Here is a 19212-nt window from a genome sequence, read left to right on the forward strand (position 1 = left end):
TATATAGCAGCATAGCATTCCACTGTATGGATTTACCATAATATATTTAACTATATCCCTAGTGAATATTTAAGCTGTTCCCATTTCTCACAATTGCAAACAATATTGTAACATATATCTCTGTACATATATCTTTGTCTAACTATGCAAGCATTTCTGTAGAACAGATACTATGGTGAAATTTTTCAGCCACAGATTGAACTCATTTAACTTTTTGGTAGGTATAGTCAAATTGCCATTCAAAATATCTTCCTCAATTTTACAACTGCTGCCCTTTTCCCCCACTCTCCCTCCGACTTTCCATCATCAACATAGGTATTTATATTTTGCCAGTCTAGTGTGTAAAAAATATCTTTGTCTTAATTTGCATTCTGTGGTTACTTAAAAGGTTAAGCTTTATTTTATTTTTAATTTCTTTAAAATTTTTAAACTCTTTTTTTTTTTTATCCTCCCCCGAGGACATTTTTCCATTTTTTTGTTCAGACAGAGCTGGAGGGAGAGAGAGGAAGAGAGAGGGAGAGAAACATCGATGTGAAGGGACATATCAAGTGGCTGCCACCTGCATGACCAACCAGGGCCAGGGACAAACTGTGCCCTTAGCGGGAACCAAACCCGGGTCTCTCTGTACCGCAGGCCGATGCTCCAACTGCTGAGCCAAACCGGCCAGGGCTAAACTCATTTTTATTGTTGAATGTACTACAGATGTTTCTTCCTTTTTCCCCCATTGTCCTCCTCCCCAATCCTGCCCCCTTCCTGCCTTCCCCACACTATTGTCTGTGTTCATTGGTTATGCATATATGCATAGAAGTTCTTTGGTTTATCTCATCCCATCCTCCCTCCCCCCTTCCCGTTGAGGTTCTTCAGTCTAACAACCAATTTGTACTTTTTAATTCCTTCATCTATTTCACCCATCCTCCCAGCCTCCACCCATCTGGCAAGCAACAAAAAGTTCTCTGTATCTATGAGTCTGTTTCTGTTCTGCTTGCTCATTTCGTTTGTAGATTCAGTTGTTGATAGATATGTATTAAGTGCCCTTTTATTGTTCATATTTTTGTTCTTCTTCCCCTTCAAGAATACCCATCAACATTTCATGTAATACTGGTTTGGTGGTGATGAATTCCTTTAGCTCTTTCTTGTTTGGTAAACTCTTGATATGTTCATCAATTCTAATTATAGCTTTGCAGGATAGAGTGATCTTGGTTGTAGGTCATTGCTTTTCATCACCTTGAATAGCTCTTGCCACTCCTTTCTGGCCTGCAAAGTTTCTTTTGAGAAGTCAGCTGACAGTCTTATGGGAGCTCCTTTGAAGGTAACCGACTGCTTTTCTCTCGCTACTTTAAGATTCTCTTTGTCTTTAACCTTTGGCATTTTGATGATGATATGTCTTGGTGTGGACCTCTTTGGGTTCAACTTGTTTGGGCCTCTCTGTGCTTCCTGGATTTGTATGTCTGTTTCCTTCCCCAAGTTAGGGAAGTTTTCTGCCATTATTGTTCCAAATAGTTTTCAATTTCTTGCTCTCTCTCTTCTCCTTCAGGCACCCCTATGATGCGAATGTTGGCATGCTTGAAATTGTCCTTACCCTATCCTCATTTTTGGGGGGTTCTTTTTTCTTTTTGCTGTTCTGGTTGGGTGTTTTCGCTTCTTTGTATTCCAAATTGATGGTTTGCTTCTTGGCTTTACCTACTCTACTATTGTTTCCCAGTAAATTATTATTTCAGTTAGTGCATCCTTAATTTTTGACTGGTCCTTTTTTATGTCATTGATGTTCTCACTAAGTTCCTTGGAGGTCTCCTTAAGTTCCTTGAAGGTCTCACTAAGTTACTTGAATGTCTCACCAAGTTCCCTGAGCAACCTTATAACCTGTGTTTTGAACTCTGCATCTGGTAGATTGCTTATCTCTGTTTTAATTCTTTTCCTGGAGTTTTGTTCTTTTCTTTCATTTGGGACTGTTTATGTGTCTCCTCATTTTGGCTGCTTCCCTGTGATTGTTTCTATGTATTAGGTAGAGTTGCTTTGCAGGGTGGCCTACTGTTGTAGGTGTCCTGTAGGATCCAGTGGCACAGTCCCCTGATCACCCCAACTGGGCCCTTGAGGTGCACCCCTAGTGTGGACTGTATACCCTCCTGTTGTATTTGAGTCTTGAATGCTGTTGGCATGTCAATGGGAGGGATTTACTCAGGCTGATCAGATGCAAGGACTGGTTGTGCCCACTAACCACTGGCCTCTGACTACCTGGGAGGATCAGCTGTGTAGGGGCCCACCACACAGGGAAAGACTTACTTCAGCAGGGTTCTGGTACCCACTGAGTCCGCTCATTGAGTGTGTCACTTGTGGAGCTGGTTGGGTGGTGGTGTTTCAACATGGTCTGAAGCTGTCCCCTGGGTGTGCTGGCTCTGGGGCAAGGTTAGCCACTGCCTGTGCTCTATCCAGGGCCACCTGGAATAAGCTACAAAGTAATCTGCTGAGGCGGCTTCTTGTGCTGGGCTTGGAGGTGTCCAGAAAAAGTCAAGTTGTGAACCAAGGCTGGCTGCTTCTAGTGCAAGGTCTGGGGCCACTTAACGTGAGGTAAGGGGCTCGCTGAGACCAGATGCTGCTTGTTTGAGAGATTTTAGGAAGCTGAAGCAGGGTCCCAGATAGGCCAATCCTATGGTAAAGCCTTTGGAAACAATTTGGGTGGGCTGGAAAGTTGGGTGGGGCGGGGCCAACAGTGTGAGCCAGGTTCCTGGAGTCCTAGATATGGCGGCAGTCTGCCTTCCCTGTGGGGGAAGGGCTCACCAAAGGAACAACAGCCTCCACCAGCATTTCTGTCCAGGAGAAAGCTGCTCCTCCAGCCCTGTCCGAGGCCAAACAGCTCAGTTCTTCCCTGTTCTCCGGTGCCCCTCAAGCTGCCTCCCTTCTGAGCTCAGAGGGAATGAGTTTGAGTAAGTCTGTGTGCGGGCCCTTTAGGAAGAGCTGCCTGGGGCTCCAGGGGCCACACCCTCCCTCAGCCTCAGTTCCAAATGGTTTTACAGCCAGAAGTGAAGGGGACTTCTCTTTCTGGTACTGGGACCCTGAGCTGGGCACCTGGTGTGGGACAGGGACCTTTCATTCCTCAGGGAGGACCTTCCCAGCTGACATGTCCTCTTGATTTTTATCTGCCACATGTGGGTTTGGGACCAGCCTGTCCTCCTCCGCCCCTCCTACTAGTCTCCATGTGGCTGCTTCTTTAATTTTGTAGTTGTAGGACTTCCACTCAGCTGGATTTCAGGTGGCTCTGAAGGATGGTTGTTCTGTAGTTTAGTTGTAATTCTGATGTGGTTGTGGGACAAGGCGATACTGCGTTTACCTACGCCGCCATCTTGACGGGAAGTCTCTATTTTTTAATTGGTTACCTGTATTTCTTCCCTAAATGGCTGTGCCTATCCTTTGCCAATTTCCCTTTTTCTTTTCTTTTTGGTAACAGATGTTCTTTACGTATTATGAACATCACTCTTTTATCTCTTAAACATGTTGCAAATTTTCTTCATTTCTCTTATTTTTAGGCCTTTGATAGATGGAATAAAAAGTATCCTCAGGTGAGGATTTAAAAAAAAATTTTTTTTTAAATTTAAACAAAATGGTATCAGTGCAGAAACTGTCAAAGAAGTGAAAGAAAGTCTATAAACAGGTCTGAGTAAAATAAGTAAATAAATAAAATAAAATAAAAACAGGTATGAGTATATGCCTGCCTGCAGAATATAATGCATCATTTCAATTCAATGGGAAAATAATTCAATAGATGACGGTAAGGAAAGGGTGAAGATAAGAAATATACAAAATGGAATCATTTTAACTAAGCTACGAAAATGATTAACAATACAAATGTTGAGTCATGAAAAAGTCTAGTTTTGTTCTAATTAGCCTGGGAACTTAAAATTTTTTAAACTTTCCAGTCCTGCATTAATGCCTTGGATATACATATGAATATCCCAGATAACCCCTTTTTTTGTGTGTTTTATTTATTTATTTATTTATTTATTTATTTATTTATTTATTTATTTTTATCCTCACCCAAGGACATAACATCCAGATAACCCCTTTTTTTGTTTTTTGTTTATTTATTTTTATCCTCACCCGAGGACATTTTTCCATTTTTTGTTCAGATAGAGTGGGAGGGAGAGAGAAGAAGAGAGAGGGAGAAACATCGACATGAAAGGGACACATCGAGTGGCTGCCACCCGCAGGTTGGCCGGGGACAAACTGTAACCGAGGTACTGTCCTTAACAGGAACCCAACCCAGGTCTCTCTGGACTGCAGGCTGACGCTCTAACCACTGAGCAAACCGGCCAGGGCCAGATAATCCTTTTAATTACCCCCTGAGAGACTCACTTATCCAGACCACCTATTACCCCTTGAAGGACTCACATATATATTCACCTGACGTTTTTATCCAGGCCAGACCTCATGGCCCCCATCTTCTGGATAACCTAGCATCCCTCATCCTGCCCGTCATCTGACTGATAACCATCTCGGACCAATTTCAGGGCTATGAATGCAGGGCTTAAAATTTTTCTATAAGAACTTTGAACTTTTCTTTCTTCTTTGAAACACGCTTTTTTGCCTAGCTGTGCTTCCAGTTGCCAAGTCTAAGACCCTTAAATAAGTCTCTATCATTTATTTCTAGCAAGGCCTCTAGACTCCAGTTCCTTCTACAATAGCAAGACAACTGGCATATTGCTATCTAACAGCACAAAGTTAATACCCAGCGAAACAGTTACAAATGTAAAAAAAAAAAAAAAAGTATTTAAAAAAAAATCTTTAAAAACTATTAGAAGAAAATAATGGTTAATGTTTTCATAATCTTGACTTGGGGGAAAACTTTCAAAAAAAAAAAAATACCACCCACGCCAACACAAAAATAAATTGCAGAAGATATTGTTGGAAAACATGTTTATAATCTTTGGACAGGGGAGGCCTCTCCATCAAGGTCTCCGGAAGGCTGCGGGCGCGGCGCTGGCACCCCGGGCCCTGCCCGCCCTCCCGGAGCGCCCGCGGGCTCCCTGCTGGGCCACACTCACCCGACTCCACAGACAAAGGGCCCTTCGCACGGCTCCGCCCCCTGACACCGCCTCCGCGCCGCCTCCGCCTCTGCCTCCGCCTCCTGCCCAAACCCAGGCGGGAGAGGGTGATGAGTGCCCTGATGCCTGAGCCAATGACTCCCAGTGTCTGGGCCCCTAGGGCTGGATCAGCCCCCGGCGCCAGGTGGCCTCTGATGGGAAAACCCCCGCAATGGCGACTGCGCCGCGCTGACGGGATCCCCAATACGCATGCGCCAGCGGAGCCCTGGGCGGACCATTTCCACCTGCCGACTGCGGACTCCCATCCCCGGGTCTGCTTTTCACCGGCCGAAACCTGGCAGTCCTGGGCCTTCTTCGTCCGCGGCCGCACAGTATCCGCGCTCTGAGAGGGCGGGGGAGGCGGTGGCGAGGACCCTCCCATAGCCCCTGCCAATTAGAAACGTGCGACTCCGGGCTCCCGGGGGGTGTCGAGGCTCTGACCCCAAGGTGGCCACACAAGCCCTCCTCCTCCTCAGTTCTGGAGTGCTGCTCCCTGCCGTTTTATATTGACAAAACTCTAAATATGATGATAATGATTGAATACCATTTGGGGGCGGGGGCCGACAATAGTGGTCTACTGATGAGAAGGAAATTATTTTAATGGGGATAACATTTTGCTTAATTGGGATTCAAAGTTAGTTTTCTGTCACCAAAGTGGATTGTGAAAGTTCATCTGTTAATGTTAGTCTATAATGAAATCTTATACATTTCTATCTTTGAAAACTTTTCAAATAGATAGATACTGCCAAATACTGATGATACCTATAAGCATGATTTATATTGAACATATTTATTGGATGGAAGTCATTTATAGAATTCCATTATATTCTCTCCTTAAACTTTTTATTTATTGATTGATTTTAGGAAGAGAGAAAGGAGGGGGTGGCGTGAGAGATTGATTTATTATTCTACTTACTTATGCATCCATTGGTTTATTCCTGTATGTGCCCTGGTCAGGGATCCAATGGACAATCTTAGCATATGGGGATGTCACTCTAACCAACTGAGCTACCTGGCCAGGGCCATTATATTCTCTTGATAGCATGTTTTTATTAAGTGGCAGATTAATCACTTTTCAATAAAGGTTATGTAGTAGATCCTCAACTGCACAGTTAAATGGATTTTGAAATATGAAAATGTTGAAATGTCATTTGCACTTGCACAGAGGTCTGAAAATGCTATTGGAACAACAGTTTGAGTTTGAAAAATGAATCCTCTACCAATTTTGCGTGGAGATAGAGATCTTGTTTTACCTTTTGACATCATTGCAAGTATATAAAGCAGCTTGGTATCACTTGTGATTCAAACAATGTTGGTTGTCATGGAAATGACTTTACTGTAGCACAAGTTAAGTTATGTTATAAGCCGTTTTACCTCATAATTTTAGGTTGAATTTATTAAGAAAATTATCGCCCTGGCCGGTTGGCTCAGCGGTTGGAACGTCGGCCTGCGGTCCAGAGAGACCGGGGTTTGGTTCCCGTTAAGGGCGCGTACCTTGGTTGCAGTTTGTCCCTGGCCCTGGTGGCAGCCACTCGTTGTGTCCCTTTCACGTCGATGTTTCTCTCTCTCTCTCTTCCTCTCTCTCCCTCCCACTCTATCTGAACAAAAAATGGAAAAATGTCCTCGGATGAGGAAAAGAAAATTATCAAGTTTGCAGCAAAAGCTAATTTCCAAAGCCACTCAGTATTTGATAAGTGATTGAGGACAGTTCTTCTCATTTAGAAAAATTTAGATCTCAGTCCTGAGGTCAAATCTTAATAAAACTTTAAAACACACACACACACCAAAAAAAACTTTACCACTTTTAATTAATCAAACATCAGGATACTTAATTTCAATTTTTGACAAAAATTCTTGAAACTAACAATGGTTAAGTCCACGAGAGCAAAGAAAGTTCACCATTGACATTACCGGTTCAATAACACATGGTAGATTCAAATATTTTCCACAAAGTACCTGCTTAGCAAATTCCACTTGTAGTACTGAATTAGGGTTTTCTCAACTTCTTTGAAAATATTCTCTCCTGAAGTTGTACACAGACTATTAATAAGAGCTAATTTTTCAGTCACTTCAAAATTGGCACTGACTCCTGAATTTAAAAAAGAAAACAACAACACTGAACAGTATTCATAATATATGTAGACTCATCAGGAGCCAACCAAACTTACTTTGGTTGCAATTTTATTTTCATGTTTTATCATTGTGAAGAAATTCTGGTGGGATGAGACATTTCATTTTGAACTTACTAATTTTTTTGATCATTGCTTTCTGATACAATTATGGTAGTATCTGGCCTGTATTCAGCTTAGGATCCAAAGTGAGTAGATGGTTTTGGCAGGTTCCCTCTCAACCCTCTAGTGGGCAAAAATTCAGGTATAGTGCCATTCAGCTGGGCCCTCTGTTTAGAGTCTTCCAAGCCTAAAATGAAGATGCCAGATGCCAGCAGGGCTATGTTCATTGTGGAGCCTCTGGGGAAGAATATACTTCTAGTCTCATTCAGGTTGTTGGTTGAATTCAGTTCCTTGTGGTTGTAGGACTGGGGTCTCCCCTTCCTTGCTGCCTATCAGCAGGAGCCAGTCTTTGCTCCTAGAGGCTGCCTGTATCTTTTCTCCTGCCATTTTTGTGTTTCCTATGTATTTGTTGAAGTTCTCACTGAATTTATCTATTCTTCCCCTAAGTTCATTGAGCATTTATATAACCAGTATTTTAAACTCTGAATCTGGTAGATTCCTTATCTCATTTCATTTAGTTATTGTTCTGGAGTTTTGTCTGGTTCTTCATTTGGAGCATGTTTCTTTGTTTCCTCATTTTGGCTGCCTCCCTGTGTTTGTTTCTATGTATTAAGTAGATCTTCTATGTCTCCTAGTCTTGGCAAAGTGGCCTTACTGCAGTAGGTGTCCTGTGGGGCTCAGCGGCACAGTCTCTTTGAGCCAGGTGCTCCAGGAGTGTCCTTTGTGTGGGTTGTGTGCGCCTTCCTGTTGTTATGTGTGCCTTCCTGTTGTAGTTGAGATATTTATTTATTTATTTATTTATTTATTTATTTTTAGAGAGAGAGGAAGGGAGAGGGAGAGAGAGATGGAAACATCGATGAGAGAAAACATCGATTGGCCGCCTCCCACTGGGGATTTGGCCCACATCCTGGGCATGTGCACTGACTGGGAATCAAACTGGCAACTTCTTGGTGCATGGTCGATGCTCAGCCACTGAGCCACACAGCAGAGCTGTAGTTGAGCCTTTTAAAACAGTTTTGCAGCTTCTAAAATGAAGGAGGGAACTAAGGAAGATAACATGGAGGTGGAGGAAGCAATATGGGGATTGGATTACAGTATAGTTAATAAGACCCTGTGCTCCATTTTTTTTTGTTTTTTTTTTTTATCCTCACCTGAGGATATTTTCCATTTTTTTGTACAGATAGAGTGGGAGGGAGAGAGAGAGGAAGGGAGAGAGAGAGAAACATCGACGTGAAGGGACACATCGAGTGGCTGCCACCCGCACAACCAACCAGGGCCGGGGACAAACTGCAACCGAGGTACGTGCCCTTAGCGGGAACCGAACCCGGGTCTCTCCGGACCGCAGGCCGACGCTCTAACCGCTGAGCCAAACCGGCCAGGGCGACCCTGTGCTCTCTTGAGGGTGGGTACAGCTTATTTCCAAGGCTTGTTAACCTAGATGCACAGAAACAATGGACAGGGCTTGTTTAAGGCAAAGATAAACCTTTTACTAAAAAGTTATATGCCTGGGAGACTTCTGGTCATGCTGGCAGCATAGGGAAACGCGGTATCGCCTCCTCCCACAACCACATCAAAATTACAACTAAACTACAACACAGCCATCATTCAGAATCACCTGAAATAGAGCTGAGTGGAAGCCCTACACCTACAAAATTAAAGAAGCAGCCGCACTGAGACTGGTAGGAGGGGCGGAGGCGTGGACAGGCTAGTTCCACACCCACGTGTGGTGGATAAAAATCAGGAGGACACCTCGGCTGGGAAAGTCCTTCCTGAGGACTGAGGGGGTCCCTGTATCACACCAGCCACCCAGCTCAGGTTCCAATGCCAGGAAGAAAAATCCCATAACTTCTGGTTGGAAAAACCAGCGGGTAGTGAAGCTGAGGGAGGCTGAGGCTTCTGGAGCGCCAGGCAGCTCCTCTTAAAGGGCCCGCACATGAATTTATTCAGACTTGCTCACTCTGAGCTTGGAGGGGAGGCAGCTTGAGGGGCTCCAGAGACATACAGGGAAGAACTGGCATCGGGATGAGGGCTGGAGAGGTGGCTTTCTCCTGGAAAGACATGCTGACGGAGGCTGATGTTACTTTGATGAGCCCTTCCTGGGGCGGCAGACAGCCGCCATATCTGGGACCCCAGGAACCTGGCTCACACTGGTAGCCCCGCCCTGGTGACTCCTTGAGGCCCCGCCCCACCCAACTTTCGGGCCACCCAAGTTGTTTCCAAAGGCTTTACCATAGGATTGGCCTATCTTGGATCCTCCTTCAGTTTCCTAAAATCTCTCAAACAAGCAGCATCTGGTCTCGTTAAGTGGCCCCAGGCCTGGCACTAGAAGCAACCAGCCTTGGTTCACAACGTGGCTTTACCTGGACAGCTCCAAGCCCAACACAAGAAACAGCCATCTGCAGGTCAGTTTGTAGCTTATGCTGAGTGGCCCCAGATAGAACACAGGCAGTGGCTGACCTTGCCCCAGAGCCAGCACACCCAGTGGACAGCCTCATACCTCATGGAAACACCACCACCCAACCACCTCCACAAGTGACACACTCAATGAGTGGACTCAGTGGATACCAGAGCCCTCCTGAAGTAAGTCTTTCCTGTGTGGTGGGCCCCTACACAGCTGATCCTCCCAGGTAGTCAGAGGCCAATGGTCAGTGGGCACAACCAGTCCCTACAGCTGATCATCCTGAGTAAATCTCTCCCATTGACATGCCAACAGCATTCAAGACTCAATTACAACAGAAAGGTGTAAAGTCCACACTAGGGGTGCTCCTTGAGAGCCCAGCTAGGGTGATCAGGGAGACTGTGTCACGGATCCTACAGGAGACCTATAACAATAGGCCACCCTACAAAGCCTAGGAGGCATAGCAACTTTACCTAATACATAGAAATAATCACAGGGAAGCAGCCAAAATGAGGAGACAAACAAACATGTCCCAAATGAAAGAAAAGAACAAAACTTCAGGAAAATAATTAAACAAAATGGAGATAAGTAATCAATCAGATGCAGAGTTCAAAACACAGGTTATAAAGTTGCTCAGGGAACTTGGTGAGACATTCAAGGGACTTAGTGAGACCTTCAAGGAACTTAAGGAGACCTCCAAGGAACTTAGTGAGGACATCAACAACATGAAAAAGGACCAGTCAGATATGAAGGAAGCACTAACTGAAGTTCTTAATTTACTGGGAATCAATAGTAGAGTAGGTAAAGCCAAGAAGCAAACCATCGATTTGGAATATAAGGAAGCAAAAAACACTTAATCAGAACAGCAAAAAGAAAAAAGAATCAAAAAAAAAAAAAAAAATGAGGATAGTGTAAGGAGCCTCTGGGACTTCAAGCGTACCAACATTCGAATCATGGGGGTGCCAGAAAGAGAAAAGAGAGAGCAAGAAATTGAAAACCCATTTGAAACAATAATGACAAACTTCCCTAATTTGGTGAAGGAAACAGACATAGAAGGCCAGGAAGCACAGAGAGGCCCAAAAAAGATGAACCCAAAGAGGTCCACACCAAGACACATCATCATCAAAATGCCAAAGGTTGCCCTGGCCGGTTTGGCTCAGCGGTTAGAGCGTCTGCCTACGGTCCGGAGAGGCCCGGGTTCGGTTCCCGCAAAGGGCATGTACTTCGGTTGCAGTTTGTCCCCGGCCCTGGTTGGTCGTGCGGGTGGCAGCCACTCGCGGTGTCCCTTTCACATCGATGTTTCCCTCTCTCTCTCTTCCTCTCTCTCCCTCCCACTCTATCTGTACAAAAAATGGAAAAACGTCCTCGGATGAGGATTTAAAACAAAAACAAAAACAAACAAACAAAAGAAAACAAAATGCCAAAGGTTAAAGACAAAGAGAGAATCTTAAAAGCAGCAAGAGAAAAGCAGTCCATTACCTAAAAAGGACCTCCCATAAGACTGTCAGCTGATTTCTCAAAAGAAACTTCAGGCCAGAAAGGAGTGGCAAGAGCTATTCAAAGTGATGAAAAGCAACAAGCTACAACCAAGATCACTCTATCCTGCAAAGCTATAATTTAGAATCGATGAACATATCAAGAGTTTCCCAGACAAGAAAGAGCTAAAAGAATTCATCACCACCAAACCAGAATTATGTAAAATGTTGAAGGGTCTTCTTGAAGGAGAAGAACAAAAATATGAACAATAAAATGGCAATTAATACATATCTATCAACAATTGAATTTACAAACAAAATGAGCAAGCAGAACAGAAACAGACTCATAGATACAGAGAACTTTTTGTTGTTTGCCAAATGGGTGGGGGCTGGGGGACTGGGTGAAAAAGATGAAGGCATGAAGAAGTACAAATTGGTTGTTAGACTGATGAACCTCAAAGGAAAGGGGGAGGGAGGGTGAGATGAGATAAACCAAAGAACTTCTATGCATATATGCATAACCAATGAACACAGACAGTAGTGTGGGGAAGGCAGGAGGGAGCCAGGATTTGGGAGGAGGGGGTCAATAGGGGAAAAAAAGGGGGGGGGGGAAATCTGTAATACATTCAACAATAAAAATGAGTTTTAAAAAAAGTTATATGCCTGGGGCATGATTACCCACCATGACCTTCCAATTAGGAATTTCTGATCAGATCACCCTCCAAGGTTAATTTCCATAGAATCCTTTTTTTTTCATTGGGGTGACATTGGTTAATAAAATTATATAAGTTTCAGGTGTACAGTTCTATAATACAACACATTTTTTTCATCCACAGTTCCCGCTTTTGGTCATTAGTCAATTTAAAGGATGCACTGATGACCAAACTTTTGATCAGATCGTGTTTCTCACAGAGCTAGGAAGGCCCATTCCTAGGAAGGCTCAGGATCCATATCATCTGATGATCCTTGGAGATGAGACAAAATTGTAACCATGGGATCTGCATTGAGGCTAAATATTCCCAAAATGAGAAATGCAGGTAAAAAGAAGGCAGTCAGGTCTTGTGGACTTCATTGCAAAAAAGCAGTCTAAACCACTTCACCCTGAAAACTATCATGTGCTAAGTTTTGCCTTCTGTCTCATTTTTCTGTATTTGGCATCTAGTATAACATTTACATAAGCCGTAAAAAGATCATTAACAATTATCGTATACATGTTCAGTAATCACAAACAGTTGGACTATATAGAAAAAAACAAAGAAAAAGTATAATATTATTATGACTAACATCATTAGCAGACAAAATATTGTGGTTTCCCAGGGCTGGGGGCAGGAAGGGAATGGCCAGTTACTGTTTAATGAGTATAGACTGTCAGAGAAGATGAAAGAGTTCACAATGTGAATGCCACTGAACTTAAAATGGTAATTTTATGTTATGTATATTTTAAAACTATTTTTTAAAATGTTTGTATTAATTTTAGAGAGAGAGAGGAAGAGAGAGAGAAACATTGATTGGCTGCCTCCTGCACACCCCCTAATGAGGACTGAGCCTGCAACCCGGGCATGTGTCAGGAATCGAACTGGTGACCTCCTGGTGCAGGAGGTGACGCTCAACCAACTGAGCCACATCAGCCAGGGAATTATGTATATTTTAATACAATAAAAAATAAAAATAAAAAAGGACAGCTGGATTCTCACATCTGCCTCTACATTCAATCTCTTGAAATATGTTGCTTTGGTTGATGTTTTATATGAGAATCTGGCTCCATATAGATATATAGTTGGAAAATCCAATTTTTAAATAGTCTTCCCATATAATTGTGAATATTCTTTGACACTCTACCAAAACTTAACAAGATTAGTTGCAATGTAGAATCTGAAACCACATTCATACACTTTTTATTTTATTACATTAAAATCTGTGGGTATATCTTACTGCCCAAGTGAATCTTAAACTTATGTATGGCTTTGTAATGTCACATATTGGGCATTTGGAAAATACTGTTTACTGAGTTATCTCACCGAGTGGTTCTTACTGGGGGTGATTTTACCCTCCAGGAAATACTTGGCAACAAGTTTGGAAACAAGTTTCCAAATATTTGGAAACAAGTTTGGTTGTCACAGTCGGGTTGCTACTGACATCCACTAGGTAGAGGCCAGAGATGCAGCTAAACATCTCACAATGCACAGGATGGGCCTCCACAGCAAAGAATTATACAGCCCTAAATGTCAGTAACGTTGAGATTGGAAAAGCCAAGTCTACTTAATGCTGATATATTTCATCGTACAATATCAACAATTTCTATTTGTTAATATCACCACTAATCTCTTGGGGAAAGTTTGTCAGTATTAGAAAGCTGTCAAGATCATGATGGTGGATACAAGTTCTCCAAAAACTTTAAAGCTTAAATTTTATCATTTACAATATACATTTTCAGTTTTTTTTTCATGTTACAAAGCACACTGTCTTAGAAATAACCAAGCCTGACAAACTAGTGTCTGTCGGTTGTTTTTGCAATTCAAATTGGTGTTCCATGAAAAGAAAGGAGTTACTATTTCTCACAATTACCTAACTTGTTTTACTCAAGACAGCCTTCCCACTTGCATACAGTTTAAATGTTTTATGGGTACTCCATGAAAGTGGAATAATCCTCAGGATATATCAAGTGAAGAAACCATGGCACACAGAGCCATTCTTGAATTCTGTTTGCTTTCCTCTTTGCTATACCAATCTATAATATTTTCTTTTAAAATATGCCTCATTTTTTTGGTATCTTTGTGCTGTCCTCAAAAGTAGCATGTCCTTCAAAGGGAGTTCTGCTTATAAATCAGTACAACATGCTCTTTTATATCTCTCCTCCCTTGCTCCAAACAGTTGCAAACCCAGTGAAGATTTGGTCCATAAATACAAAGAACATCAGCTTTGGAGTCAGTTCAGACCTGTGTCTGCTGCATAACTGAACTCTTGGGCAGGTAAGTTATTTAATTTTTCTGAATCTGAATTTTCTCACCTGGCAATGGAAATAATCTATCTCATCCCTGTCATGAGGAATAAAGGAGGTAAACCACATAAGCACAATGCTAGGTGCATAATAAATACTTCAAAAAATGACAACTGTCATTAACTTAGTTTAGTGTCTAATGGACTTGTTTAGAGTTTATAAGCTCTGCTTACCCAATTCTCCTTCAGTAAGTATACTCTACCATTCCAGCCTCACCTGGTAATCTACTCCGGAAAGGTAAGTACTTGTAAGTGTCTACCAGTTTCTTTTAGCACTTTTTAAAGCAAAATTCCCTATTTCCCTTCTCATTCCCAAAGAGCCCTTTAGAGAAGAATATTCTTTGTCCTCTTGATTTCAAGAGGGAGTTTACCTTTCTCTAGATACTTTTTGCATGTTTGTGGTTAAATGTATTACCGTATATTATACGTTGAATTTTATGTTACAGAGAAGCCTGTATAGCAAAACAGCCACAATTTAAAATAGATCAATAGTGTGGACTGAAAGTCAAACCCTGGGATAATGTCTACATTAGACTCCCTTATTGATCTAAATTATGTGGTAGGAATATTGCCTTTTACAATACTTTTTTAAAAGGATTTTGTTTTTTGTTTTCAGCTCTTTCGATCTGGCATGGCAGAAAAACCAGTGTGCATGTCCACACAGACACCCTCTGATGAAGATATAGTTGAGTACACCTTTAAATAGAACTTTTCATTCTGTACTTCAACAAGATTGTGTGGTTTCAAAATATTGACTCAGTAAACTGAGATGAACCTAGATGATAAGGACTTATGCTTAGATATGAACTAACTTGTATTCTAATTGGAGTTAAATGTCAATGATGGTTTAAATAATTCTTGTATGTTTCTTGAGACATGAACACTTATTAGTAGTGCAAGAGATTATTCCTATTTAATACTAAAGAATAACAAATTAAAACTCCAGAATCTACCATTAGGTAAGAAGAATAGTGTTATTTTGATACATATGTTTGTGGAACTTTTTTTTTTTATCCTCACCCGAGGACATTTTTCGATTTTTTGCTCAGGTAGAGTGGGAGGGAGAGAGAGGAACCGAGAGAGAGAGAGAAACATCGACGTGAAAGGAACACATCGAGTGGCTGCCACCCTCACAACCAACCAGGGCCGGGGACAAACTGCAACCGAGGTACGTGCCCTTGGCGGGAACCGAACCCAGGTCTCTCGGGACCGCAGGCTGACGCTCTAACCGCTGAGCCAAACCGGCCAGGGCAAGCTTTTTTTAAATTAATCCTCACCTGAAGATTATCTTCAGATAGAGTAGGAGGGAGGGAGAGAGGGAAACATTGATGTGAGAGGGATACATTGACTGGTTGCCTCCCGCACGACCCCAACCAGGGGCGAGGACAAACTGAGGTACATGCCCTTGACCAGAATCAAACCTGCGACTCATTGGTCCTTGGGTTGATACTCCAACCACTGAACCAAACTGGCCAGGGCTGTTTGAGGAACTTTATACACTGATAATAAATAAATTTAAAATGAAGTTTATTTTAGGAAGTGGTTGGGTGGCTACTTGTTTATTACTTTACTGGGTGGGGAATGGAACCATGTTCCATTTTAAGATAAGCTCTGTTCTAGGGAAAATATTAATTAACATAAATATTTGCACCAAAAGAGAGAATAGCATGTCTGAATGGGTGAAAACTTGGTTTTAGAATTCTTTTTGATCAAAATGTCAAATATATACAGGAAGTATTGAGCTATGTTAAGTAGTGTTCATTTATGCCATAATAACTAAAGCTTCTCTTTGTGGTGTTTTCTCTTTTTTTAAACATACATGTTTTTCTATATCTTAGTTTTAACCACCAAATTACCTTATTTTTTCTCTTTTCCTTCTCATTGTTACTCCTCTGGAGTCAACGGCTTAGTCAATCTTTCTTTTTCTATCAGCCAACCTTTAAAATACCGCCTACCTGCCTTTCGTCCTCACTGCTTCTCTGAAACTGCTGTCAGTCATGTCTCAGTGATTGAACCGCTGGCTTCATTTTGTAATATCTGTGGTCCCTCTTCTGCATTAAATCATGGTGAATGCTTCTTTGTTTATGTGACAATAAAATCATAAAGTTTTAGAGTTAGAAGAGACTCCAAAGGCCAGCTAGTCATACTTTAATCTGATATATAAATGCTTGCTACAAACCCTTTAGCAAGTAATCTTTCAACCTTTTTTGAACTCTAGTGCAACTGGCAACTTAGTATATTCTCTTCTAAATATTAAAATGATTTTTTTTTCTGTATTGATTTTAGAGAGAGGAAGGGAGAGGGAAAGAGAGATAGAAACATCAATGAGAGAGAACATTGATTGGCTGCCTCCTGCATGCCCCCCACTGGGGATCTGGCCCACAAACTGGGCATGTGCCCTGACCAGGAATTGAACCAGCGATCTCTTGGTGCATGGATTGACGCTCAACCACTGAGCTACAACTGCCAGGCTATTTTAAATATTAAAAAAAGACATTTTCACATTATTAAAAGAAAAATGTAAACAATAAGAAAAAGAAAATACTCCTCTCAACCTAGGTTTCTTTCTTTCTTTTTTTCTCTCTCTCTTTTTCTTTTTTTTACAACCAACAACTAATCTTTGGATAACTTTTCGTATCAGCACATCCAGATACACCTTATTCTTTTTAATAGCTCTGTACTTTTGTTCTTATGAATGTACTTTTCTTTAACAACCAGTCCCCTTTTGGTGATTATAAGGTACTTTCTGTCTTTTTCTTTTTGCCATTCTGTACAATGCTGCATTGAATATCTTCCTATATACTCTTTCATGTATATGTTGGAATATTTTCCTAGATATGAAATTGTAGGGTCAGAAAGGATATGCAATCTTATATTTGATGGTAATTAATAAATCATTCTATCAAGCTATGTCAGTTTATACTCTAACCATCAATATGTGATGATGCCTGGTTTTTCACCCCTCTCCTATATTGGAATTCAAGCCTTAAGTAACTCCATTTAATTTGGGGATAACTTTAATTATGAGAAAATCCTTCTCATGTATTGTATAAAATTAGACTCTTGGAACTTTCCCTCCTTTTGTCATTCCATTGAGCACCACAAAATAAATGCAACCCCCCCCCCTTTTTTTTTAATCCTTACCCGAGGACACCTTTGCATTTATCCTCAGATAGAGTGGGAAGGAGAGAGGGAGGAAGAGAGAGAGAAACATCAACACTAGAGAGACACATTGAGTGGCTGCTACCCATACGACTCCAACTGAGGCCGAGGACAAACTGCAACCGAGGTATATGCCCTTAGCAGGAACCAAACCCGGGACTCTCCGGTCCGCAGGCCGATGCTCTAACCGCTGAGCCAAACTGGCCAGGGCTAAAAGCAATCCCTTTTGCATATGACAGTCTTTGTGTGTCTTCACTATTTCTCTAAAATGCTTATTGTTCTCACACTTAACATATTCATTTTTCTCACATAAGGTCTTTTTAAATTGAGATATGACTGACATATAACATTGTATTAATTTTAGGTACAACATAATGATTGGATATATGTATATATTGTGAAATGATCACCACAATAAATTTAGTTGACCTCCATCACCACATGTGGTTACAATTATTTATGTTGTGATGAGAACTTTTAAGGTCTATTCTCTTCTCACATGTTTTAAGTTCTGTTATTAGCCTAGTTGCTTCCTTTGGTGTTCCTTCTCAATTACTCTCTTCACCTCTTTCTCTCCCTCTCTTCCTCTCATTCTCCCTTCCTCTTTTCCTCCTCCCTATCTTGCCCCCTTTCTTCCAGGTTATTTATTTATTTATATATTTTTTAATGTGTTTATTTGATTTTTAGAGAGAGAGGAAGGGAGAAGGAGAGATAGAAACATCAATAAGAGAGAAACATCGCTCAGCTGCCTTCTTCACGCCCCCTACTGGGGATCGAGCCTGCAACTCGGGCATGTGCTCTGACAGGGAACTGAAACAGTGACCTCTTGGTGCATAGTTGGACCCTCAACCACTGAGCCACACTGGCAGGGCTTCCAGGATATTTAATGAGCACCAACACTGTACCAGGAACTATGCAAAAGGTGGACCAATGTACAGTGTTCTAGTGTTTCTCTTAGTGTTAAAGATGAATGTCCAAGAAAGGTCCGACTGGCAGAGATAAGTTCAGACTGCCCATCTTTTATATGGATACGCTGATCACCACAGGTTTTTCTTCTCTTAAGTTATATTACAATATTAAATCTTTACACGTATAATCCAGTAAGTTTCTTGTTTGTCTTCTCTCTTTATGATTTTATTAAAAAAATTTTAAAACTTGATTTTAGGGAGAGGGAGAGAGAGAGAAATGTGGACGTGAAAGAGAAACAACGTCCATTGGCAGCCTCCTGCACGCCCCCTACTGGAGATTGAGCCTGCAATCCAGCGTGTGTCCCACCACCACATTGACCAGGGCTCTTCGTGTTTTTATTAAATGTCATTTCCCATTAAGCTGTGAGTTGTATATACAACATAATTATGTTTATTTATTTTGGATTTCACCTAGTTTTCTCACCTGGCACATTTTCATAATTTACACTATATTGATTTTTTCTGTCTCCCTGTTGGATCATTCATCATCTCCTCTTTAGGCTCATCAGTTCACCTCCTGGGAATAGGCATTTCTCGTGTCTTATTCTTGACCCTTGTGTTCTTTATCTGCCATCAAGCCTCCACTGTTCTCAAATGTTTCCAATTGCCATTCAGGGTATTTCTATACTTTTCTTAAATTTACATTTTTAAAATTCAAACTTATTTTTCTCTCTCACACACAAAATACTAGCTTTCTCTTTCTGGTTTTCTTATTACTTATCATAGTATGTGCTGATTTGTCAAGTTTTTCTGATTCTTTATTTCAGAGCATCTCTCTCAACTCTCTCCCTCTTTTTTCATTCACACCAGTAATTCTATTACCATGACTTTTGTTAGGAAAATGGCTCCACAACTCATATTGTGGCTCTGGTTTCCCCTCCAGGCCACTGTACACACCAGTGCCTA

The 19212-nt window shown here is 41.6% G+C and overlaps 1 protein-coding gene across 1 annotated transcript in view; it reads left to right on the top strand.

Moving 5' to 3' along the window:
* The first annotated feature begins 14078 nt into the window (after positions 1 to 14078).
* SEPTIN14 (septin 14) overlaps positions 14079 to 19212 on the top strand; it is a 38076-nt gene continuing 32942 nt past the window's right edge. Inside the window, exons 1-2 of the mRNA XM_036279620.1 lie at positions 14079 to 14148; positions 14793 to 14861. Coding sequence (XP_036135513.1) covers positions 14808 to 14861 — 54 coding nt within the window. The 5' untranslated portion in view covers positions 14079 to 14148; positions 14793 to 14807. The remainder of the gene's footprint in view (positions 14149 to 14792; positions 14862 to 19212) is intronic.

The sequence above is a fragment of the Molossus molossus genome, unplaced genomic scaffold (assembly GCF_014108415.1).
Source record: "Molossus molossus isolate mMolMol1 unplaced genomic scaffold, mMolMol1.p scaffold_m16_p_3, whole genome shotgun sequence".
NCBI lineage: Eukaryota > Metazoa > Chordata > Mammalia > Chiroptera > Molossidae > Molossus > Molossus molossus.